This window comes from Capsicum annuum, chromosome 2 (assembly GCF_002878395.1).
Source record: "Capsicum annuum cultivar UCD-10X-F1 chromosome 2, UCD10Xv1.1, whole genome shotgun sequence".
Taxonomy (NCBI): domain Eukaryota; kingdom Viridiplantae; phylum Streptophyta; class Magnoliopsida; order Solanales; family Solanaceae; genus Capsicum; species Capsicum annuum.
In genome coordinates, this window is record NC_061112.1 from 101824168 (window position 1) to 101849568 (window position 25401).

General features: G+C 32.7%; 3 protein-coding genes and 1 long non-coding RNA gene across 5 annotated transcripts; 2 read left to right on the top strand and 2 right to left on the bottom strand.

The window, feature by feature from the left end:
* Positions 1-593: 593 nt before the first annotated feature.
* On the top strand, positions 594-1890 carry LOC107858832. Its single transcript, XM_016703626.2, has 2 exons — positions 594-842; positions 1104-1890. The coding sequence occupies exons 1-2, from the start codon at positions 757-759 to the stop codon at positions 1438-1440; spliced, it is 423 nt and encodes a 140-aa protein (XP_016559112.2). The 5' UTR covers positions 594-756; the 3' UTR covers positions 1441-1890.
* A 143-nt stretch (positions 1891-2033) lies between these two features.
* On the bottom strand, positions 2034-5666 carry LOC107858831 (protein WVD2-like 7). Of its 2 annotated transcripts, none has more exons than XM_016703623.2 (9): positions 5446-5666; positions 4838-5248; positions 4093-4470; positions 3853-3911; positions 3632-3706; positions 3164-3266; positions 3011-3073; positions 2745-2855; positions 2034-2480 (listed from the first exon to the last, which is right to left on the bottom strand). In XM_016703623.2, the coding sequence occupies exons 1-9, from the start codon at positions 5515-5517 to the stop codon at positions 2244-2246; spliced, it is 1509 nt and encodes a 502-aa protein (XP_016559109.1). In that variant the 5' UTR covers positions 5518-5666; the 3' UTR covers positions 2034-2243. The 2 variants fall into 2 exon arrangements, with proteins under 2 accessions (XP_016559109.1, XP_016559110.1); XM_016703624.2 differs by having other exon boundaries at positions 4093-4467; positions 5446-5664.
* Positions 5667-8830: 3164 nt separating this feature from the next.
* Positions 8831-10420, bottom strand: LOC107858833 (transcription termination factor MTEF1, chloroplastic). Its single transcript, XM_016703627.2, has one exon. It carries the CDS (start codon positions 10258-10260, stop codon positions 9124-9126), a length of 1137 nt encoding a protein of 378 aa, XP_016559113.2. The 5' UTR covers positions 10261-10420; the 3' UTR covers positions 8831-9123.
* A 2106-nt stretch (positions 10421-12526) lies between these two features.
* Positions 12527-13541, top strand: LOC124895942. Its single transcript, XR_007052173.1, has 3 exons — positions 12527-12620; positions 12718-12916; positions 13422-13541. It is a non-coding gene; the product is annotated as an uncharacterized LOC124895942 (long non-coding RNA).
* The last annotated feature ends 11860 nt before the right edge of the window (positions 13542-25401 follow it).

Sequence of the window (25401 nt, forward strand, 5' to 3'; positions counted from 1 at the left end):
AGTACAATGTTTATCAGTTCTTTTTTTCTTTTGGGGACGTGGGGATGTGGGTGGGTAAGGGGGGATTGGGAAGTCCACTAATTAGCGACTGCTTAAGCTTAGTTTAATGAGAAAAGAAATAAGTTCATGAAAAGTAAAAATCTGTGTAATGATTGTGAATAAGTTATAGGTGTGTTCAGTACGAATGAAAATGTTTCTCGTGGAGAATATTTTTTTTGAAAAAAAGTTTTTTAAGAAATAAGTGAATTTTTTATTTAATTTATTGTGTTTAGTACATAAAAAAAATATTATCCTAAAGATAATTATAGACAAATAAGAGATTGGAGGTGGGGAGTGGATGTGATGAAGATGAGATATGTTGAAGGGGATACAAACAATGTGGAATATGACTTAATTTATTTTTTCGACTTTCACTTAGAACGTTATTTTCCTTTTTTTTTTTTTTTATAACAATTTATTTTATAGGAGAAAATTGAAAAATACATTTTTGAACACAACCACAGTACTGTATTAGTTGTCGTCAATAGTAGTACATTTTCCTATTGACTTGGAAAGCACGTAAAATGAGCATACCCCATTAATCAATATGTAGAAGTTTGACTTTGACAAGTGAATAAACCTTGTGTTAGACTCTTGCTCCCCAAGTATGTATCATGCATCCTCCAAATCCAAAATTCTACTCCTATATATATAGACTATGGTCATTATTTTCCTAATCAAATCAACTCTTTGAGCTCACAAAAAACATAGCCAAGGATGAAGATAGAGGGTCGCCAACGTGGTCTTGTTCGGAACTATCCCATCATTATAACCTCCCTATGGAGCCCCCGTCCCAACTCCAGGTACTTTTTCCGCTTCGATTTATTTGTTTTATTTTTCTTTTAACTGATTTACTTAAAAAATGTCTCTTTTCTTATTTTTTTTTAGAAATTCTTTAAATAAAAATCAAAAAAACATATTGAAACAGAAGAAGTGTTGTTTTTAGCTCGAGCTGTGTTTACCTACCCTAAAGGGGCTAAAATGTAATATTATATACTAAGATCATGACGCTGATTCTGAATCTGCTAACGTTAACATTTTGGATTTGCCTCTCGCCTCTGCAGGTATGGTAACAAGTTGAATTCCCCTCCTATGGCTGGGTTGTTCACAAAGGCGTCACCAAAGCCCTCGAACCCATCCAAGTTCACAGGCAAGTGTGGCAGATCCAAATACACAATTTGCCATTTACAACCTGCTGGAAAGGCCAAGGTGGCAAAAAAACTGAGGGGTTCTGACATTATTTCTAACTATAGATTGATGAATTTGAGGGTCACGAATACTAGGCCACGCTTGACCTTTTCTGGGTTCTCAGCTGCTAATATATTGGATCATTTGGCTGCTGATCATATGGATCTTGATGATTATGATGATGATGTTGATGAGCACAAAATTTGTCACTAATAGATCACTTTTCGTGAAAAATTACATTTCATGTTTAAATACACGAGGTACAAAAACATGAGTAAATATTTAGGTTGCTCAAGGGCAACCCAATTGATTGTTGATTCCGATTGCTCATCAAGTTACTGTAGAAATTGTGGAGCTAAAGATAACCATGACGGTGAAAGAACGACTTTTGTAACATGGGCATTGTGTGGGAAAGGAACCAAAGAATCGAAGAAGATGGAGATTGTTGTTTGGTGGAAGAAATGTGATCGTAGTCCATTGAGATGGACTGTATTTACTGAATAAATTGTTGTACAAAGATTTTCTTATGCTTCTAATGATTTTGTTGTGTAAGCAAACAATTCTTTACACCTGAAATCATGTATAACCTGAGTTACTTAACAAGCTCTAGCATTTTCATGCGAGGGACTAAATAAAGCAGGACAATCTTGTAGTAAATATACATATTTGTGTAATTAGCGCAAAATGAATTACTTGTTCGATTGAGAAAAAAACTGCAGTCTTTTCATTCTAATTGCAAAGACTACTTACTGCAATATAATTTTGATATGCTAGGCGTGCATTTCTCTCTAATAATTAAACTGATCTGGTTTGAATGTCATCCGGAAACTTTGTAAAGTTCTATTTTATGATGTACAAAGGCAGATACCATACAGAACAATGCTCACACCGGAAAACTTAGCCTAGACTACAGGGTTCAGCTCTTCATAAAACATGTAACAGGGAATGGGGATTCGTTGCATATTCATTAGCTTTAACACAAGTTAAAGCTAGAGACAACATACATCTTTGAACATTCAATTGGGGGAGACTCCAAATTGATGTTGTATATTTGGGGATGAATTCTGATCATGAGACACTACTGTTGGCAAGGTTTGAGAATTTATCGGTTTTGGGCAATTCTTTTTTCCTGAATACTTGTAAGAGCCATTCTTGGTCAAATATGTAGAAGTTGGATGTGACGCCAAGCCTTGCATTGTGTTGTTACTGGGATTTCTTCCAAGTTTTGGTGACTGAGGACGTTTTAGTGGAGTCTGCACCAAACTAAACCATATGAACCACCGCCAAGAGAGGAGAGCATGGAGAAAACCATAACTATCAAAATATGGATTCAGAAAGTACTCGTGGACAAAAATAATATCAGCCAGTTCATTTTTAGACTTACATGAAATTAAAAAACCATAAGTTGCTATAGTTAAACTCATCATGGCTATATACCATGACATGTTTTTGACAATGGGACAAAGTGGTTTGTTAGGAAATATCTGAATTGGTAATGCAAGAAGTTATGGTAGTACCTTTTTGGTGTGATTTCTTGTTGTTTCTCTTTCCTTGTAAAACTTAGGCAAGGGACGAGCTCTGAAACAAAAGCTTTGTCGAAGTTTCCTAAGCTCCATTTCAGCTTTTTCCTGCAAGCAAAAGGGTATTCGTTCATATCAAGTTTGTTTGCTTATTGCTTGAAGTAGAGGAAGTCATGCCAAGGCATTGAAAAGTTAAGTTGTTGGAGAGATAACAAAGAAAGTTGAAAAAGTCGGACAAGCCAATAAGGAGGCTCAGGAAGAACCTTTAGTTTTGTTTGTAGCTGAACTTTCTGTACCTCCTTTGCATTGAATTTCTCCTCAAGCTTCTGAAGCAAAGTTTACAGGGATTGGACTTAAGAAATATTAGGAGATAATCCTAATCTTGAAGATGCCAATACATGTAAAAAAGGCCTTACTTGTTTCCTTCTTGTAGCTCTTTCTTCTGTCCTCAGTAGAAATGGGGTGGATAAAGAGGGTGATTGTAGTTTGTTACGGCAAGCTGTTAAAGACTTGGAACAACTGAAGAACAGTACTAAGGTTAAGAGGATTCAGTGGCACAACAAAATGACAAAATTCTATAATCTGCATATAGGCAACTGATACTGTGGCACAACAAAATGACAGAATCCTATAATGTGCATAGTAGAGTTTCTCCCATAATATTCATATGTTAGCCTATGTTAGACTTCATCCAAACTGAATTTAAAAATGGAAGTAACTCTACAATGGTAAAGTGTGTCTATGATTACTGGAATGTTGTACTAGAAGTTTTACGTTTTAACTCAATGCTCTTCTACCAAGTTGTTGCTATCTTAATGTACATGTAGCCATCTAATGTCCGTAAAAGTTGAGTCGGAAGTTATTTTTTTGAAGAAATAACTTACACAGCTGATAAGATATTCCATTTAGGACCAGCTGTTTGACTTCCTGATGCTGCTGGATGAATTGGTGTTTCCATCCTATAAATTTGAAAGGAAAACAGGGGGGGGGTGAAGACAAAAGAACCAGGTTAATCATTGTTGCTGCTATGAAAAAAATCATGGAATATTTTGCGATCAGGAAGCTTAAACTGTCTTTTTACTATGAAACTATGATACATATATACCTTCTATTTTCAGCAGATGGGGTTGTCATGGGACGTCTCGCTGCACCATCTGAAGTCGCCTGCAAGTGAAAAATAAACAAATTTTAAGCAAGTCCAGCATAACATTTACGTGTTTATCTTTGGTGCCAAAATATTACTAAGGTAATCAAGTAAATCTCTTTCGTAAGCAACTTACTTGCTAGAACCAGTTAAACTAAAGTGAGAATATAACACTTTAAACAAGCAGAGGAAAGTGAGTACCACAGGGGTCTTGAGAAGAGTAATACACTTATTCGCAGCATTGGGAGCGACCTTCGCACTTTCCTTCTTGAGGGTGACAAGGGGAGGAGGAGGAGGCACCTTATCTGGCTCTTTGGAAGGGGTGAAATTCATCAATTTGCTCAAGGATTTCGAGGTTGATTTATTTTCACTCGCGAATGCTGATGTGGGATTCTTTGTGATTGGAGTGAAATTGTTTTCTTTATTGTAATTGACATGACGAGAAATGTTGTGCCTAGCTGGTGAAGGTGGAATTTTAGACTTTATAGAGTGAACTGATGATTTGAATGAAGAAAAAGCTGATCTTTTCTTGCTCGTCGCAGATGTAACATCATCATCTTGCTTAGAGCTGGAACTCTGCTGAATCAAGGAAGAAAATCAGTCTCCATACACTAGCATATTAGTTTAGATCAATCAATCAGTTAATCAAACCATCAATTAATCAACTTCTTAATCTCATTTGCAAGGGTAACTATTGGGTAACGCCCAAATCCTGCCATTGTGAGTTCAAGTGATGGGCAGGCGTGGCCAGGGGCGGAGTCATGGTCGAACATGGTGCTAGGCCTAGCTGATGAGTTTGGTAAAGAAGTAAAGCTGCATGTCATTTCTATCAGCTATGACGTCTAGCACGATGATAAGCGCTTGATCCTAGCAGTAACAATGACATCTACTATATCTAGAGTAGAAATTCAAGTAAAAACCACAGGTGTGAGTAGAACATGTTTACCTTCAGCAAAGGTTTCTCTGTATGAGATGTTTCACTAGGCTCTGATCCTGAAATTGTTTCTTTGGATTCTATCTCCAAAGCTACACGAGTTAAAGGAGCGGCATTTTCTTTCTCCTTCACATCAGCAAATCCTTCCAAGGAACTATTGACATTGGAATCTACTGCTAGGGTATTGGCACCTTCTTGGGTATTTTCTTGTTCAAGCAAAGCTGCAGCCTTTTGGGCAGCTATTTTCTTGTAATGAGCTTCAAAGAAAGCTTTTTTCTGGGCAACAGAACCTGGCTGTGCATACCTCTCTGCTTCCTCAACATAACGCTTGTGGGGGAATGTGGACCATTTCTCCCATGCCAATGACTCCGAAGTAAATCTCCCAAGAGAAATTGACTCACCTAGAGCACGCATGCGATGGCCCTGAATTTACAACGAGAAAAAATAAAATAAAACAAGGAAGTAGAAGGAGACACAGAGATGAGATTGTTCTTCAGAAGATTACATAGTATATACAATGTTATACTCTTTTTACGTACAGTCTGGTTACTTCTTCATGTGTTTACTTATTTTATATTTTGTTTTCTCTAGTGAAACAAAGTCATAATAGTATGTAGTACCTGTTTAGCTTCATTGGGTGGTAAGGCAGAAGTGTAAGAGAAGGCATGCATAAGACGAGCTGAATCTCCCATTACAGGACAAGCAACAAAACAAACTAGGGAACTGGAACAGTAAAAGAATGTTTCAAGAAAAATTTACTACGATTATTGTTCTGTTGTTGTTTCCCTTAAAAGTCTTAGCATGTCATAAATCATTTTCTCTCACATGCCCCTTTTCTGTTATATGGATCTTGCCGTTTTAAATTTGAAATTCAAATGAAAAAAAAGTGTAAAAGAGAAACTTTGTTTAAAGGTGTAGGCCCCCCTGCTAGCTGAGGCAAAAAAGGAAAAAGGAAATTCTACTTGCTTGACTAATACAGAAAGCTTAGGTCTTTTTCAGTTGAAGGTGGGGCCTTGTATCATATACTTCAAAGTTTCGATTGTTTCGGAAAATGGCATGTGGCAGATGATTTTCTGATTATGTTGAATGACGAATGTTACATTGTAACGAATGGAGTATTTTGTTTCATTTGTAAATAATCCAAATATAGTATGAGCAACAAATCTACAGTGACGTTTGGAGAAGAAAATAGTTTTGATTTTGTATGTTTTCTGTCAGCGTTTAGGTAAATTTTAATCATCATATTAGAGGATGGCGCCTCTATGTGAGACTTGTATTGCAGAGCAATAAGAGGAAAACACACTGCTAAGGAAACGGAGAATGTTGTTTTCCAGCATATTCTTGCAAGTGATTGGACATGGGATCACTGTTTGTGTTTCTCATCATTAGTTTTTTTTTTCCCAAGATGTGCTTATTTTACATAAGACTGCTATCTGTAAAATTGACAGGAGAAATTTCATGTGTTTGCAACAACAAATGCAACTGGTTGAACCACCTGTTGTTATTATGTCATTTTTCAAGTGAAAAACTGGAGTAGCAGCTTAGCATAGGAAACCATTTAAAACTTACCAAGAGTGAAAGCGCCATATCAAATAGATGGACCCAAGCAAATACCATTATTAGCAAATAGTACAGTTAATACTATTTTTTCACATGCTCACAACATGCTACTGCTGTACTTCAGAAAATCTACAGTGCAGTGACAATGTTAGACACGAATAACTTCTGTGCGCCAAAAATAAAAAAGTAACAATGATTTAAGGAAGAAAGCATATGGCAAGTTGTACTACTTTGCTTTGAATTAAGAAAATATTGGCTGTTACAGTTGCTGGATATGGGGGTCTCAGAGAGAATTTGTCTTCAATAAGTGAAAAAGAGGCTAGAATGAATGAGAATACCAGTCATCAAACATGTTTTCGAATCTTCTTTGGAAACAAAATAAATGACCCAAGAGAGAATTAGTATCTTCCATTCATGTTCATTGTTTTTGCTCTATCGTTCCTTCAAGCTTGTCTTCATAACATCTAATGCCTATCCTCAACGGGGCCATCACAAGACCATGTCCATTCGTATCTTGTGCTGTTTCATCAGTTCAGAGTTGCATAACCTGCCCATTTGCATCTCATGAATCAGAATGTCTGTAGTTCTCTTTCCCTTGTAATCCGTGCTCCTCTTTTTCAGTCCTTCATTGCCTCATTGCGATGACTACAGTAACAACAAACAAACCAGGGGTCTAGAAGGGTAGAGTGTAGACAACCAGTACCACTGCCTCAGAGGTGAGGTAGAGAGCTTGTTCCTAATAGACCCTCATCTCAAGACAAAATACACTGCAAAAAAAGATGTGATAGAGGGAAAATAAGGAGTAACACAGCAACAAACAGTAACCGAACAATACTACCACAAAATAATACTACAAGCTATCTACCTGAAAACAAAATATATCAACAAGAATCTAAGAAGAAGAAACTACAAGCGACGGCCCAATGGATAAAAGTTACTTTAGGGATAACAGGCTGATCTTCCCTGTAGCACTAACAACTACTATCAAGGACAACGCTCCTACTTACTAGCGTGGACGCACGCCGACCTCCTAACCTTCTACCCTAATTCGCGTTCGACATACTTTCCTATCTAAGGTTATGTCCACAGTAAGCTGAAACGGCACCACCATATTCTAAAAGTTGAAACTGAATATGTATAGAAAACCTACCATTAGAGACCAAATTAGAGTAGATACTGGAGAATTTTCCGAAAAAGCAGCATGGCAGCTTCCAAATGTCAAATACGAGGCAAATCAAATCTTAATCTGACATCTTTGATCCATTTAATATGGTTAATGAATTTCCTTCATTCTCATTGTATTCTATCTATAGCAACACAATTACATAAAAAGTAAATGCTTTTGAAATGCTCCATCAGTTCAGAGAATTGCCATAGTTATCAGTTTTAAACCAAAAACTGCTTTGAAATTCAGGTAATACTTGAAATGGCAGAGAAAATTGTCATATTTATCAAGTTTAAACCAAAAACTGTCTTGTATTTCAGGTTATACTCCAAACATGCAAGATTAGAAGAAAATGTAATTCCCAGTATAAACAACGATGGCCTGAAGGTTCACATGTCTTGAACCTAAGCATATAATACCTGATAAGAGTGCAAGTTAAGCGACTGGCTACATTCAAATTTTTAAAAGTAAAGTCGTAATTTAACATGGGGTACATTCGTGAGCAACCAGAAAAAAAAATTTACTGAAGTTTGACTCATAGAAGAGTAGAACTTACTCCTAATTCAAAACCCAAAGCCCAACATTAGTTTTCCAGTGTCCATATTTTACTTTCCAAAGTACTCTACACTCCTCATACAAGCATAATCACCCTAAAAATTAGAGTTAATCATCCAACAAAAAGAATAAAGCAAAGTTACTTTCTCGAGAAGAAGTATCATCTGTGATTGATTTTAATCCAATATCCACTGAGCTGTAGCCTGTGGCAATTGCATGCGTCTAAGCCAATTCAGTAATTCTCTTCACAGATGTACTAGATCAACCTAAAGCAGAGATATGGAAGTCAATACTACAGTCCTTAAAAGCCAGTGACCATTTCTTGAGTAAATTATTTTCTAGTGGACGCTTTCTAGTAAGTTCTGGTTAGCCAAGTTATAAGTTGACACTAACTATAAACTAAAACCAGGTCTTAAATTATTTATTACAAAATATTAGGTATGATACTTCCAGTAAGCACACTTGTATGATACCATTACCTGTTTGATTGTCTGGGTATGAGCTGATAACTCCAGCTAATAAAGTTGTTGACACTTGACAGTACGCCAATTTACTGGTCTTTGAGGTTACAGAATCAGCTGTCAAACTGATACGAAGTGCATGTTCAACAGTATTTACCTTTCAAAGGAAACTACTGCTGTAATTATATAAATACCAGTTAACTCCATCAAAATGATTCTGCAGAAAAGATAGGAGCTTGAAGTCTAATACGCCATAAGCAAAGCTTTAAGTTAACGGATCCCAACAACTCTATATACTCTGGGTACTCAAAAGTGCAAGAAATGACATGGATAAACTCAGCAAATCCACATACAAACTCCAATTCATCTATTATTAGCCTACTTCTAATTGTACAACAGAATGTCATTCGTATTGACTATACTTTAAACCAACAATCAAACATCCCGAGCAAGTCAATGATACAGGTATACTCTACTTTTTGTCAATGAAAAATGAAAGAATACAATAACAAACAGACTCAAATGATAACAGGAAATGTATCTGTTGGAACATATGTTCAAAAGGGAAATCCTTTGCATATTTGCTTCTTGGATGACTCTGCCAACCTTCTAACACGTTTAACGCTTCTATAGCACTCCATCAATTCACGAGCAATGTCTTCCGGATGGCAACTTATAAAGGCCTTGATAAACCGCTTTTCAGTCATCCTCATTGCTCTTAACAATAAAGGACCCTTCACTCTAGGAACCAAACCCATATCATCTATCTTTGTCCCTAACAAATACCTCGGCTTTAAGGCAGTTTCCAAATTCAAGAACAGCAAACACGGGTTATCACAAACTAAATTTGCAGACAGCTTCATCGTACCTAGTATAAACGTCATGTTTCTCTGCACCTTATCAACAGACAATGTTAACAAGAACGGAGACCGTCCAATAAGCCTAAAAACCTCATCTTCACTAAACCCATATTTCTCCAAATTAGCCACCTTCTGAAGAATAGTCTCAGACCGCGAAATCGCAAACAAGGCAATCACATGTTTATACATAGTATTACCCTTTTCGACACCCGTCCTTCGTATATAATCCATTTTCTCATCATCCAACGAACTTCTTGGTATCAAAGTAGGTCGAGCAATAATCATGGAAACTAACTCACTTCTACTAAGACCCAACTGTTCATAAAATGCAACAATTGGTTTAATCTGTTTATGGAAATCATAAGTAAGCAAAGACGGATTTCGAACAATGGCCTTGACCAGAATTTCCTTAGTACCAAACAAAGTTTGAAAAAACTCAATGCGTTCTTCAAAGCAACGATTAATACGACAACTAAGGAAGCGAGGACGACAATTAAGGATCTTGGCTAAGTCAGAAGACGGTATCCCTAAATCAGTTAATATTTTGAGCTTTGAGTGAAGTTTTTTGAGTTCCATTTTGCGTAGTGATGGACGGCGTTGAAAAATCTTGGAGATGTCATCGTCAGTGCAACCCCATTGCTTAAATAAATCTGATGCGTCTTGGGAAGTAATTGTACTCAGGTCGTCTTCTGGTTGGTTTTCTAGGGATATTTCGATAGAAGGCAAGGCAGCAGATACAGTGAGGAATCGGAAACTGAATCTGGTGGGGTTTAAGGGAATTAAGGTTTTAGAATTGAAGAATAGGAAATGAAATTGATTGAAATTAGGTTTCATTATTAGAGAGCAAAATGGATTCTCTTAAGGATTTTGGTATTACTGCCCCTTGCCTGCTACAACTAGCGGCGGGCGGGAAGGGGATGTTCGTTCGGTAAATGGACCGGGTACGAAAATGTCATCCTCGCAGCCCCATTTGCCTAAACAAATCTAACAGGAAATTATGTGGTCCCTCAAGAGCGTCGGATCTTAAATTTTTGTCTCCTGAGTATCCTGAAATTTAATTTTTACCTCCACCGAATAAGTTCTAATACTTCTTCCGTTTCAAATTACCCGTTTAAAATTAAGATGATATAACTATTAAAAAAAAGTAATTAGCAATATAATTTTATCATTTTGCTCCTATTAATTGTGTCATGCTGTTAGTTTTAATAGTGATGGAGTTATTATATGGCTGATATCAAAGCACTTTTTGCATAAATAATTAGGATTATCAAACTCTTTTCAACATTTTTCAAGATTTGATAATTCAATACTAATAATAAGGAGTAATCAATTACTAAGGGTATAATGGAAAAAAAATATTTTGTCTTGATTAATGAAAAAAGACAAGTAAAATGAGAAATCAAATTAGGAAATTTGGGACGGAAGGAGTATTTGTCTATACTAATTTAGCCGCACGTGTCTCACACGTGTCTCGCACGTATAACATTTGATTATTTAAAATTAAATAGTTTTATTTATTGCGTAGATTTTTAATGAAGTGTAAAAGTTTAAATCACTTTTCAAAGATTTTTCACATTTTTATATAATAATGTAAACATAAACAGATTTTTAGTGTAAGCACATATATATTTTAATTTACATTATAACTTTTACGTTTGTCATGCAGTACCCCCTTCCCTTGCTGCCAGAGGCTAAGGGAGACGCATCAATTTGAATCATATTTGTGGTGAGATTATTTTTCCTTTTTATTTTTTTATTAACAATTCTTGTTTCTAAAGTCATATATTTACAAATTCATTGATTAAATTCTTATCACGTATTTAAAAATTTTAAAAACTTGGTACTTCTTAAATTTTTCTTATTTTAACGTTTTTATATTTATTTCTAGATTTTTCAAATCATCTTTAAATCAAATTTGGTTGATTTAGAATTCTAAATTAATGGAAAAAATATTAGTTGCCATTAATTTTGATGATTTCTAATAATGAAAGATTTTTATCATAAATATATTTAATTAATTTTTAACTCTTAATATTGGAAAAAGGGTGAAAAGACGATTTTATCTAAAGTAAATACTTTAATGAAAGATAAAAAGTTCAAACGACATTTCTAAGGTCCTTCACATTTTTAATATATTATAGATTATAGATATAGATAAGACAGAACTTTTTTAGTCAGTAGGTTGATTGTATTGAAATTTCATGAACGTCTACCTTATTCAGATAAGTCATTTTTATTTAGTAAGTTTTACATAAATCCCGACAAGTTTATCCATATTTACACCTTATTCCGACTTCTTCCAAAATTTCATTAAATTTTGATTTTGTGTTTTTCAGATACATATAAATTTAAAAAAAATATACAAACTGATGATATACCTTAAAAATTAATTAATTAGCTGAAATTAAGGAATGTAATGATAACTAAAACATTAAAGTAACAATTTACTCAGTCATTCATCTAATTAACTAAAAAAATCCCTTAAAGGACGGCATTATGTTACTAATTCAATGTTTTTCTAAAATATTCGTCTTAATAATCAATTTACAGATTCATTCTTCTTCTCTTTTTATTCCTTTTTTCTTTAAAATCAGAGAGATCAGATCTCCCAGTAGGATTGTCTAGGCTAGGTGTTTCAAATTTATCTTTCAAGACACTAAGATCAGTAGCACGGTTGATAGGGCAAGGCTTGATAATTGATCAAGAATCTAAGAAAAAGCAAATTATATTTCACAAACGACAAACATCCCTCACAACCAAACTACATCATTGTTGGGATGTGTCACTCTCCATGTCGAGAAAAGTTCAAGTACAACAAATCGAACAGCAATCAAAAGTCTGAACGGATGAAACATTCTATCTATGTATAATAGGAGAGGTAAAAATGCCACATGTCAGCACCACAAAAATCTATATTTATAATCTATCTATATAATAGGAGAGGCAAAAATGCCACATGTCAGAACCACAAAAATCTATGTTTTTAATTAAATGAAATTAACAATTAAAAAATTTAAAAATTTAAAAATAATTAATTATTTTGAAAATAAATGATCGGTTCTAAAAAATAAAACTGTCATTTTAAAACTTCCTCCCACAAATTCACAATCGATAAAATTTTTGCATATCCGTTTAAAGGAATTCTCTCTTCCTCTCATCGGGCAAAGCAAAACTCTCCATTGAATTCTCAAAAGGTGAATTTTCTTTTCACAATTTCTTTTTCGGTCGTCAAAAATTTGGATTTTCCCCAAAAGAATAATTTTGTAGTCCAATTTCATATTCTCTTTTTAGCAAAACAGAATTAGATTTCGCGGGAAATAGAAATTGGGAAGAAAAGGACAATCAATTCATGCATCATGGCCGATTCACCGCCGCGCTGATTTGTCATAATTCTTGGGAATAGAAATTGAAAAAATGGACAATCGATCCATATGAACGACCAATTTTCTACAACACTAATTTATCTGAATTCTTATCCAGTTCTAAGCAGGTATTATTTGTCATCGTTTTCTTTGTATAATTACTTTAAACTCTTTCTTATCCTTGTTTTTTATTTCTTTCAAATCTATTATGAATCAGTATTTGAAACTATGGATATATATTGTAAGACGGGTCTGAGAGGAATCTAGGTGAAAATTTCCTAATTTAATTTCTTATTATGGCACAATACAATTTTGCTATTATGAATTTGATTGAGTTTAAACTATAACTACGCTTATACCTTGGATAGTTTTTTTATTGTTTGCACTCAATTTTAACTATCTATAGATGTATATATGAATCATCGGATAACTTTAATCCTCCTGAGTTCATAGATGTAAGTTGAGGTTAAAGATATCAGTGTAGTACTAAATTCGGAGTCAAATATTAACAGACACTTAGCTATAAAGTACTGACCTATGTCCTCTAGGCATTAGAAGACCCTCTATATTTAATTGAAAATACTTTTCATTTTAGTTATTAGGGAAAACTGGACGATTTTGCTTTGCGTGCAGATGATGTTTTTCAGCGAAGAATTAATAAGGAGAAGTTTATACTGCAAGTTCGCATTATGCATCAGCCTTTTGTAATATGCAATGCATTCAGAAAGGTATGTTCAACAAGTAACCCTACCCTACTATTACTACTCTCTCTATTATTTGCAACAATACAACTTAATGAGTTCTATTTCAAAATTTTTTTGTTGTTTTATAAACCAAATCCTTATATGATGAATTAGGTTAAAGTCTTTTCTATGAGTTTTCTTGATTATCCTATAATTTTGGTAGTGTTTGAGTTGGTATTTTACCGTCTCTTTGTTTTCTTTTCAAAAATCGATATTGTAAATAGACTTTATAATTTATGCTTTGCTCATATTAGGTTTACAATGTAATTTTTTTTTTTACCTTTTTATTGTCTAAAAGAACTTAATTTTATCAAAAATATCGAATAATCTTCAATAGACTTCTTGATTGACAAAGTGGAGTTGTACTAAAAAACTACATTTTCTATCTCTTACAAATTATGTAAAATGAAAATTAGATAAAGTTGTTCAGGAATTCTACTGAAGATTACTGAAACTTTCTCTATTGAAGGTACATTCATATTAAAAAAAGAGTGTATGCTGACAATTAAAAAATTACTAACAACTACGTTTTCAACAGCAACTCTGCTAAAATGCTTTGTCTTAATTTTTCAAAGGATCATGTGATTTCTTCGAATTTCTTGGATATCAGATAATAGAATGATTGACTATTGATCTGTAAGAGTGAGCTAAAATTTAAAACTAAAAATAATTGACTGCCTAAATAATGAAATTTTCATCCATATTGAATAAAAATGTTCGAAAAGATTTTCTCATGATTTTCTGTACTTACTGATAAGTACGATCACGATCATGGACACTTTTTGAGTATTTTGAAGACCACCTAAAGAGTGCATAAGTCTAAGTGTGAAGGAGGCCCAAAACCGTCCCAAGCACACTCCATGGGCTGTTTTTGGAGCCCTTTTATTTTATAATGTAATATAAATTGAACATTGTAGGGTTTTAGTTGGTAGTTTTTATGAATGTTGAAGAAAGAACACTCCTCTTAGAGAGAGAGAGTCCACAACAGAAACTAGGGCATAACATAAGGGTGGATTCTCTTGTGTGTTGCATTTTGCTTGATACGTTGGTGCTTGGGTGGTGGATGCCTCTCTTGTGTCAATTGTAAGAGTTAGGTGTTTGTTGTGTGAAGTGTTAAAGGTTCAAGAGTGGAATATGTTCTTGGGTTGTTAAGACTACATCAACACTTGTCTAACTATCTATCTTGTATCTTGTTTGTGTTTCAGCTTCTTGTGTTGTTAATGTAACCCATTTATTCTTGTTGCTTTTGTAATATTGTGGAGCTTCATCTTGTGTTGCTAAACTTGTTGTTGGCTGGCTTTTTTGGTGTATTAACACCTTGTATCCTCTTCTTTCTTGTTCTAGATAGTGAATCCGAGAGAGGTCCCTATTTGGTCCACGATTTGTTGTGATTTGTGGACTATTTTGGGGTGTGATTTCGTGTTCCCTTATTTGTTCCGTATCATTTGGTATCAAAGCAAGGCTGGTTTTTGTTCCCACAAAGTAAATCTTAGGTTTGATTAGTAATAAAAAAAAGGTTGATAAAAACTGAAAAATTCCAAAAAATAGCAATTTGTCCATTTTTGTGTTCTTGGCCAAAAATTATGTTGTGTTGTTGTCTTGGCCGAGATTTTCTTGTTTTTCTTGACTAGATCTTGTAGTTCTTTTGTTTTTATAGTGTGTTTCTAGTGTTGGTTCTTTCTCACCAACACTAAAAGTGTCTAGATCTAAAGGTTGAGCTTATTGACATTGTTGTTGTTGAGTTCTTGAGCTTGGCCTTGTGTTATTGTTGTGAATTGGTGGCTTAAGAACTTCTTGTTGAAGTTGTTGTTGAAAGGTGAAACTTGACAAAGTGTTGATTGAAGTGCGAGACCAACTTGAACCTTAAGACTCCAAGATTCAAAAGTTTGTGTTCTTGTTGTTCTTCACGAATCTTCATCTTTTATTGAAAAAAAGTGGATGTTAGATCTAAGAAGGTGAAGGAAGGAGGTGTAGTTTTGTTAGTCATCAAAGACTGTTACCACCACTTCCAACCACTCAAAGACTTTACAACCCTTTTCCAATCAACTTCCATGTTTTGAGGGCCTTGTTTTAAGGGAAAATACTACAAAAGTCCAAGTCTTGAAACTTGAATTAAAAAAGAGTTTCAAGACTTATTTTTTCCCTCCTTAAACAATTCCACCAATCCATATCAAAAATTGGTCAAGACTTGAACCTTGGACAATAAAACTTGACAAAACCGTGACCAATTGAGGGTTGCCACGTCATCACATTTTTACTGTTCGCTGATAATTTTTAAGCTCAAATTTTTGATTTCTTAGTTTATTTTATTGTTTTTTTAGTTTCGTTTGTTGATTCGATTACTAACTTACAAGCTAGTACTAGAATGTAAGTTTGTTTTGTAATCATTCTTCGTGTATACGTTCCTTTGTGTGTCTTATTCTTTTGACTCATTGTAATACTTGGTCCACCTCTCAATGCCTCATGGAGTACAAGCAAGGTTACGACACTTATGAGATCAAAGTGTGAAAAATCCAAGAGACAAAACAATAGAGAGGGAGTGTGAGGACCATTCTTGTACAACTAACTTGTTTGTTGTTTTGTAGGTAACTTTTGGCCATAATGGAAACCATTTTGGCCCTCCTTGATGCTTTATCCCGAGACCTTGCTAGGGCAAATGTAGGTCTTGAAAAAATTGACTCGGATGTGGTAACTATAAGTGAGAGGTTGGATCAAATAGAGAGTCGAAGGAACTCTCGTGCTTTTACTCCCGAAACTTTACTTCCAATGACCAATCCTCCAAGACCACCACATAATGCAACAATCCAAGCTCCAAATAGCCCTCAAAATCGAGAACAAGATAGACCACTTTCCTCGCAAGTTGATCAAGTCCAATAAGAAGGACTTGGAAGCCAATTTCCTCCCATCCAAACTCCACAACCGAAACCCCACTTAACCAAAGCAAGCCTCTCAACCGAAGTTCCACTACACCAAACCCAATATGTCTATATAGAGAAGAATGGTAGAAAGGAACACGAAGGATATGGGGTCTACGACAATGCTTCTATGATGGTAGGAGACTTGTTTCGGATGAGATTGAAGACAAGGCTCAAGATGGAGAGGAAGCCGAGGTTCAAAATGAAGATGTTAGCCGAGACTTGTTCTCATTGTATCCTCGGGTTCCCTTTATTTTTTTGTGGACTGTTTTATGTACTTTCTTGATGTTTTGCGGACTATTTTGGGTAGTTTCTTTTGGAGGGCTAATTGCACGAGGTGAAGCCGTGAATTTGTGGTCAGATTCCTCTCAAGATAGAGAGGATGATACGAATACGATCACGATCATGGACGCTTTTTGAGTATTTTGAAGACCACCTAAAGAGTTCACAAGTCTAAGTGTGAAGGAGGCCTAAAACCATCCCAAGCACACTTCATAGGCTGTTTTTAGAGCCCTTTTCATTAAAGGGTCTTTTAGTCTTTTGTCTTTTATTTTGTAATGTAATATAAATTGAACATTATAGGGTTTTAGTTGGTAGTTTTTATGAATGTTGAAGAAAGAACACTCCTCTTAGAGAGAGAGAGTCCACAACAGAAACTAGGGCATAACATAAGGGTGGATTCTCTTGTGTGTTGCATTTTGCTTGATACGTTGGTGCTTGGGTGGTGGACGCCTCTCTTGTTTCAATTGTAAGAGTTAGGTGTCTGTTGTTTGAAGTGTTAAAGGTCCAAGAGTGGAATATGTTCTTGGGTTGTTAAGACTACATCAACACTTGTCTAATTATCTATCTTGTATCTTGTTTGTGTTTCGGCTTCTTGTGTTGTTAATGTAACCCGTTTGTTTTTGTTGCTATTATAATATTGTGGAGCTTCATCTTGTGTTGTTAAACTTGTCGTTGGCTGGCTATTTTGGTGTATTAACACCTTGTATCCTCTTCTTTTTTGTTCTAGATAGTGAATTCGAGAGAGGTCCCCATTTGGTCCACTATTTGTTGTGATTTGTGGATTGTTTTGGGGTGTGATTTCGTGTTCCCTTGTTTGTTCCGTATCACTTACAGAATTACGCAGTTGTTGTTGAGTTATTGATTTGGTAAGAAGAGTTTCAGCAGCTTCAGAAAAGTATTGATGGTATCTGCAGGAATGACTTATCAGGTGTGCAATTTTTCCCTTTCATAAAGTAGTTATTTTAAGAGTCATCCTTCAAGCAGTTAATATGTTTAGGTTATATGATATTTCTTATGGTTACGTGACCATGTATGAAATTTTAATAGTTATGTGAGTATGTTCAAGGTCTTCAAGTTAATAGCATTTCATAGTCGGTTGTCTGAGTTAATTGCAATTTTTAATTCAATGAGCAAACATCATTATATTTCTTCCGTGATGTCTTTCACTGGTTGCATTGAAGTGTTCAATGAAACTTCTAACCATTGATGTTGTATATCATCATATTATATATATTATTGTATTTGACTTTAGAGTTGATCATATGCTTATGTCTTCGGATTTTCAGGTTTCAAACATAATGAGATGGATTATTCATCAGTCGTCATCAATATAATGAATTATGGGTACCAATATCTTTTATAGTATCTGGCGTATAAAAAGAATTAATCATCTAATTGGAAAGAGTGAACATTTTCTAAGCTAAGATTTAATGGTCTTTTGATAGGGATAATTCTTTACAATTTATTAGTCAATGCATTATAATAAGACTCCACTAACCTATGTGCTTCCAACCCATGATGCATGTACTCTTCCACCAAGAATGTCCAGCTTAAATTTAATTAGAATCTTCAAATTTCTTCACGTATTTCAGAGAAGGAGGGAGGATATTCTAATCTCAATCCAATTAATTGACAAAAAAAAGAAGCTATCAATGAAGATGATTGATCTGTTCTAATGAAAAGTTACAAACAACAACATATTCAGTAAAATTTCAAAAGTGAGGTAAGGGACCAGTGAAAAGTTACTACACAAATGTACTTAATGTTATTTTGAATTTCTCGATCATCTTTTATGAGAAGCTTTGCTAATTTCATTCTGACTGTGTCATATAAGCTTCACTAGAGTTGCTATATTTTCTTTCCAATTTGAATTTAAACCCACGGCGTTAGCATTTGGTTTGTTGACTATCGTATTTTGGAGGTTGGTCTTAAATTCTTTCAACACAGCTATGGTGGCCAACTTGAAGACTGTTTTTTCAGATTTATTTAACTGGGAGAATTATGTGTGAAAAAGGTAATTATCAATTGTGTATTGTTAAAATTTAGGTAATGCATAAAGAGATGCTTTTGTTTTCTCACATATATGTATTCCGTGTATCTTTTGCTTTCATACTGGATCTGCCAATCACTATGAAGAATTATTTGTACGTCTTGATGTTGTTTTTAGAATTTCAAATTTTCAAAATGGTTATCATTTTTTGAAATGGTAAGGCTGCGTACAATAAACCCTTATGGTGGGACCCTATGCATCGCGAGAACTTTATCACAATGGATTATCCTTTTAAAAGCTTATTTTTCAGGTGATTATAATGAGCAATAATAATGATAATGATTAGGAAATAAGTAACTGGAGTTACTGGAACTAAAGCACAAGTGAAGGCCAAAATGAATGGAGTGGAGATGGACAAATGCTTCGTGCTAGTGTTGTTGATTTACAGGGGATACGATGGAGCCATTACATCGATAATCAGGGAGAGAAACCAAGGGCAATCGATTGACAGAAGAGTAAACAGTAACGTTCTTCTCTATTGGTGTCATAAAATAAAAACAAGGTAAATTTAGAAAATCAATTGTGAAACATGATATTTAGCATTTAAGCTATGATTAATTTTCTTTTACAGTATTTTTAAAATACGCAGTCGTATATTGAATTTATACTTGGCAGAATGGAAAAAGAACTTTGTTTATTATGCCAATAATTGCCCAAAAAAAAACCATCGAGAGCATTAACAATTTTAATTTACTTTTCCGATATTAGTAATACAAAACTTGGTTTGTAATTTATCTGTTAAGCTTGAAATTTTCTTCATTTATTTCAAGCTTAAATTTATCTGTTAAGAGGAGTAAATAGTAACGTTCTTCCTATATTTATTTTTTCAGTAGTGACATAGGTTTGACCAAATTAAAATATGAAAGTAAAATGTTATAATGGTCGTGTATCGCGCAGGTACGTATACTCGTAAAAAAATAAAATGCATGTCAACTCAAAATATCTAAAACGTGTAGATTGTCATTGCATAAGATTAAAGCTAGACAAATCAATGAAAAATGAATAATTCAGATTTGCCGAGACACATATTTTATGATGAGATGTTGTGTAGAAACATATTTTGTTTGCAAGAGTGTGTTGAGATACATAATTTATTTTATATATCTGACATTTTTTAAAATATTTGATCGAGATTATGTTGCTTGTTTTTGCATCAGTTTTATGTTTATGTGAGATATATTGAAGTTATAATATACAAGAGATACATAGTTGTGATAGTAGAGATGCATACATGTGTTTATAATAGACACATAACAAGTTTGAGTAAATAAATAGTTATTTTTTTACAGGTTAGGACATCGTCACCTTATGTGTACTCTAACAATTAAGAGATACATATTATTATAAAAGATACATGTATCTATAACAAGAGATTTATTTTTTAAAGCCAATATGAGATACATACTATGTTATAAGAATCTCTTACTATACTAATATGCATAGTATATGTATCTCTTACTGGCAATAAGAGATACATACTATGTTATAAGATATGTATCTCTTACTATACTAATATGCATGCCTCTTATACATGTTACATTGAAGTTATCTAACGAGAGATACTTAAAGTAGATGTGTAATGTACACAGAAATACAAGATGACAAAACGTATCTGATGTATTGAAAGATGTATTTAATATTTTTGGACTTGACATTTAACAATCTTATAACAAGAAATACATTTTTTAAGTATGTAAGAGATACATACTACATTATAATAATCTTATATGTATCTCTTACTGTACTAATATGCATAACTCTTAGACATGTTACACTGAAGTTAACTAGAGATACGTAAGTTAGATGTGCAATGTACATAGAGATACAAGATGACAAAACGTATTTGATGTATTGAAATATGTATTTGACACATGTGTATATTTGCAATCAGCTTATATCTAATAGATACAACCATATTCTTTTACAACACTTCAATTGGAATGTTTCTTATAGATAATCAATATGTACAATACTTGTAATACTTCTTAACAGAACACTTGAAATATTCAACTAGAATAGTGGACTTCCACTGGCATATTTATAATCGATAATCAATATGTACTGCAATCAAAATACTTCTTAAAAGGAAGCAATTGAAATACCTTTTAAAAAGAACATAATATTCTAACAAAAGGTTTCAACTCTAATTCAACACAAAACAACATCCACAAAGTTGTTTGATTACAGATTAATCACTACACTAGACCAATTCTAGCTAGACAAATTTCTAACTAGACCAACCTAAAAGACAAATTCAAAGTTAAACATAACAAATATAACTACAACTATTCAACAATAGCTACTTCTTCCGCAACTGACTAAAAATAATAAGAAATACAAAATTATTCTTATGTAAGAGATACATACTATATTATAGAACAAATATAGACCCCTTACAGTTATAACCTGCATATCTCATATAAGTATTACATACAAAATATTACTAATAAGAGATACATAGAATAAAAGAGTTACATAGACATAGATACAATTTGAAAAAATATCAGATTAATATAAACATGTATCTCGACCTAACTTTCTTTTGCATCAGGGTAGTTCTTTCCTCGGCCATTCTTGTTCATTATTTCTTTTCCTTTCGATTATTATTTTGTTTTAGACATGTCTTGAGGAGGTTTCACTTTTCTTGAATTATAACTTGACTCCAAATTGAGTTGCTGCAATATCCAGTCTGACACATTCTACCTTCAAATTACATTAATGACTATATATACTCCTGCTAGAAGGGTTGAAGGGATTGAAAAGAAGATAGAACAAATTCCACTAATTAGTTGACACAATTACTAATATATTTCTGTTAGACCAAAATCAAAACCACCCCTATTACTCGGACTGCAATGTAAAGACCACTTCTTATTTTTGTTATTGAAGTTGATAAAATGATGATAGTGAAGATAAAATTGGGGAGAACTACTGCATTTCAAAATTTTGAAGAAGTTGAGATAATAATAGCAAAAAATTTCACCTTCAAAAGTGACATTGTTGGAGGAGGAAATCACCTCTTAAATCTGGTAATTTGTATATTACAAAAATGGGGCTCTGTATCTTGGGGCTTTGGGCTCTAGGTGACAAAAGAGTTTTAAAATGAGGTGTGGGTGACACAAGTTTTAATAAGTGAATGGAGGTGACAATTACTTTATTAAGGATTAAAAAAATGAGAAAAGTTTAAAAATAACCTACAAGGTTTTTAATTTACATTTTGATCCAATGTAAAACCTAATATAACTAGAAATTGAGGGGGAAAAGGCACGTTTCTCTCTCTTCTCATTTATTAGATTTTTCTCTCTTTTCGTGATTTTGTTGTTCATTGTTGTTGTTGCTTTATTCATCATCTTCTTCTTCATTATCATTATCTTGTTCTTCATTATCATCTCTTCTTATTCATCATCATCATCTTCTTGTTGTTGAATATTGTTGTTACCGCTACTATTGCTACTTGATCAAATTTTTTTAGGTCAAATTTATTCATATATCACTTGGAAATTACTTATAGGTGATTTTAGTAAGTAAAATTATAATTTTTAGTTGAATTTCTCATTTGGGTGTATCTGCTACTGTTGTTTTTCAACAATAGATAAAACATATAACGTGAATCCAACAGATGAGTAATCAGTTACACAGATGAGTAATCTGTTGCAACATATATGACTAATCTATTGCACAAATGAGTAATCTGTTGCAACATATTGACTAATCTGTTGCAACAGATGAGTAATCTGTTGCAACATATATGACTAATCTGTTGCAACAGATTACTCATCTGTTGAATTTGTATTATAGTGTTGTAACATGAATCCAACATATGGGTCATCTGTTGCAACAGATTAGTCATATGTTGCAATAGATTACTCACTTGTTGCAACAAATGACTCATATGTTGGATTCATATTGCAGATTCTATCTATTGTAGTAGTAGCATATATATTAAATAAAAAATTCAACAAAAGTCATAATTATACTTACAAAATAACTTATGAAGTAATGTCCAAGTGATATACGAATAAAATTTAACCAAAAAAAATTCTAAAAATTTCAACAAGGGCACAACGAATAAGTGAAACACATGAAAATTTTCATGAAATAGGTAAAGAAGACAAAAATAGTGTATCATACATCAAATGCAAAAGGATCAAGGGGACAAACGTTTGAGCTCTCCTAAAAATATTTAAGTTCGCTAGTATTTTAATTGCTTTCTAATGGATGACCCATCTATTATAATAGATTTTCTATCTGTTTGATAATTTCCAACAGATGAATCATTTGTTGCAACATGTTAGTCATATGTTGATTTAAATTAAGCAATTATTAGTAATAACTAAATTGATTTAACTAAAATTAAAGACAAGTCTTTAAGACAATGGAACAAACATTTGAGTTCTCCTAAAAATATTTGAGTTCCTTAGTATTTTAATTATTTTCCAACAGATCACATATTTGTTGCAACAAGTTAGTCATCTATTGCAATAAATGCTTATAACAGGTTAGTCATTTGTTGATTCAAATTAAGCAATTATTAATAATAATTAAATTGATTCAACTAAAATTGAAGACAAGACCTTAGACAAGAGGGAAAATGTTTGAGTTCTCCTAAAAAACATTTGAGCTTTAGTATTTTAAATTATTTTTCAACACATATTTTGTCTATTTAGTAATTTCCAACAGATGAGTCATATGTTGCAACAACTTAGTCATCTGTTGTAACAGATGTCTATATCTATTTGATAATTTTCAATAGATGAATTAGTTATTACAACAAGTGAGTCATTTATTGCAACAGATGTCTATTTGGTCATTTTCAACATATGTTTTTATTTGTTTGGTCATTCCAACAAATTACTCATCTGTTGTAAAATGTTAGTCATCTATTGATTCACATTAAGTCATTATTAGTAATAACTAAATTGATTACTAAAATAAAATATGAATTAATAAGTTCAATTACAGTTTCAATTAATCTCATGATAATTACACGATCAACTAAGTATGTTCGTCCTAAGTAGAGTGATCAATTGACCATTTTTATTTGAAATGATTCAAACTAAGTCATCATTAGAAATAACTCTATTGATTTAACTAAAATTAAAGATGAATTAGTAAGTTCAATTACGATTTCAATTAATCTCATAGTAATTACATGATCAATTAAGTGTTTCGTACTGAGTAGAATGATTAATTGATCAATTTTATGTGAAATAATTCAAACTAAACCATTATTAGAAATAACTATATTGATTCAACTATAATTAAAGATGAATTAGTAAGTTCAATTACGATTTCAATAATTACATGATCAATTAAGTGTTTCATCCTTAGTAAAATTATTAATTAACCAATTTTATTTTAAATGATTCAAATTAAGTCATTATTAGTAATAATTATGTTGATTTAACTAAAATTAAACATGAATTAATGAGTTCACTTATAATTTCAATTAATCTCATCGTAATTACATGATTAACTAAGCGTATTCGTCCCGAGTAGAGTGATCAATCGATCAATTTTATTTGAAATAATTCAAATTAAGTCATTATTAGTAATAACTAAATTGATTTAACTAAAATTAAAGATAAACTTACAATTTCAATTAATCTCATAGTAATTAAATGATCAACTAAGTGTATTCGTCATGAGTAGAGTGATCAATTAACCAATTTTATTTAAGATAAATCAAATTAAGCCATTATTCGTAATAACTAAATTGATATAACTAAAATTAAAGATGAATTGATAAGTTCACTTACAATTTTAATTAATCTCATAGTAATTGCATGATCAACTATGTGTATTCGTCTCGAGGAGAGTGATCAATCGACTAATTTTATTTGAAATGATTCAAAATTAAGTAATTATTAGTAATAACTAAATTGATTTTGACTAAATTAAAGATGAATTGATAAGTCCACTTACAATTTCAATTAATGTATTCGTCCTTAGTAGAATGATCAATTGATAAATTTTATTTAAAATTATTCAAATTAAGCAATTATTAGTAATAACTTAATTGATTTAACTAAAATTAAAGACAAGACCTTAGACAAGGGGACAAACATTTGAGTTCTCTTAAAAACATCTAAGCTTTAGTATTTTAAATTATTTTTCAACATATATCCTATATGTTTGATAATTTTCAACATATGAGTCATCTATTGCAACAACTTAGTCATCTGTTGCAACAGATGTCTATATTTGTTTGATAATTTTCAATAGATGAGTCATTTATTGTAACGGGTTAGTCATCTGTTGCAACATATGTCTATATTTGTTTGGTCATTTTCAACAGATGTCTTTATCTGTTTGATCATTTCCAACAGATGTCTTTATCTGTTTAGTTATTTTCAATAGATTACTCATCTTTTGCAACATGTTAGTCATCTATTGATTCATGTTAAGCCATTATATTAGTAATAACTAAATTTATTTAACTAGAATTAAATATGAATTAATAAGTTCAATTACAGTTTCAATTAATCTCATGGTAATTACACTATCAACTAAGTGTGTTCGTCATGAGTTGAGTGATCAATTGACGAATTTTATTTGAAATGATTAAAACCAAACCATAATTAGAAATAACTATATTGATTTAACTAAAATTAAAGATGAAT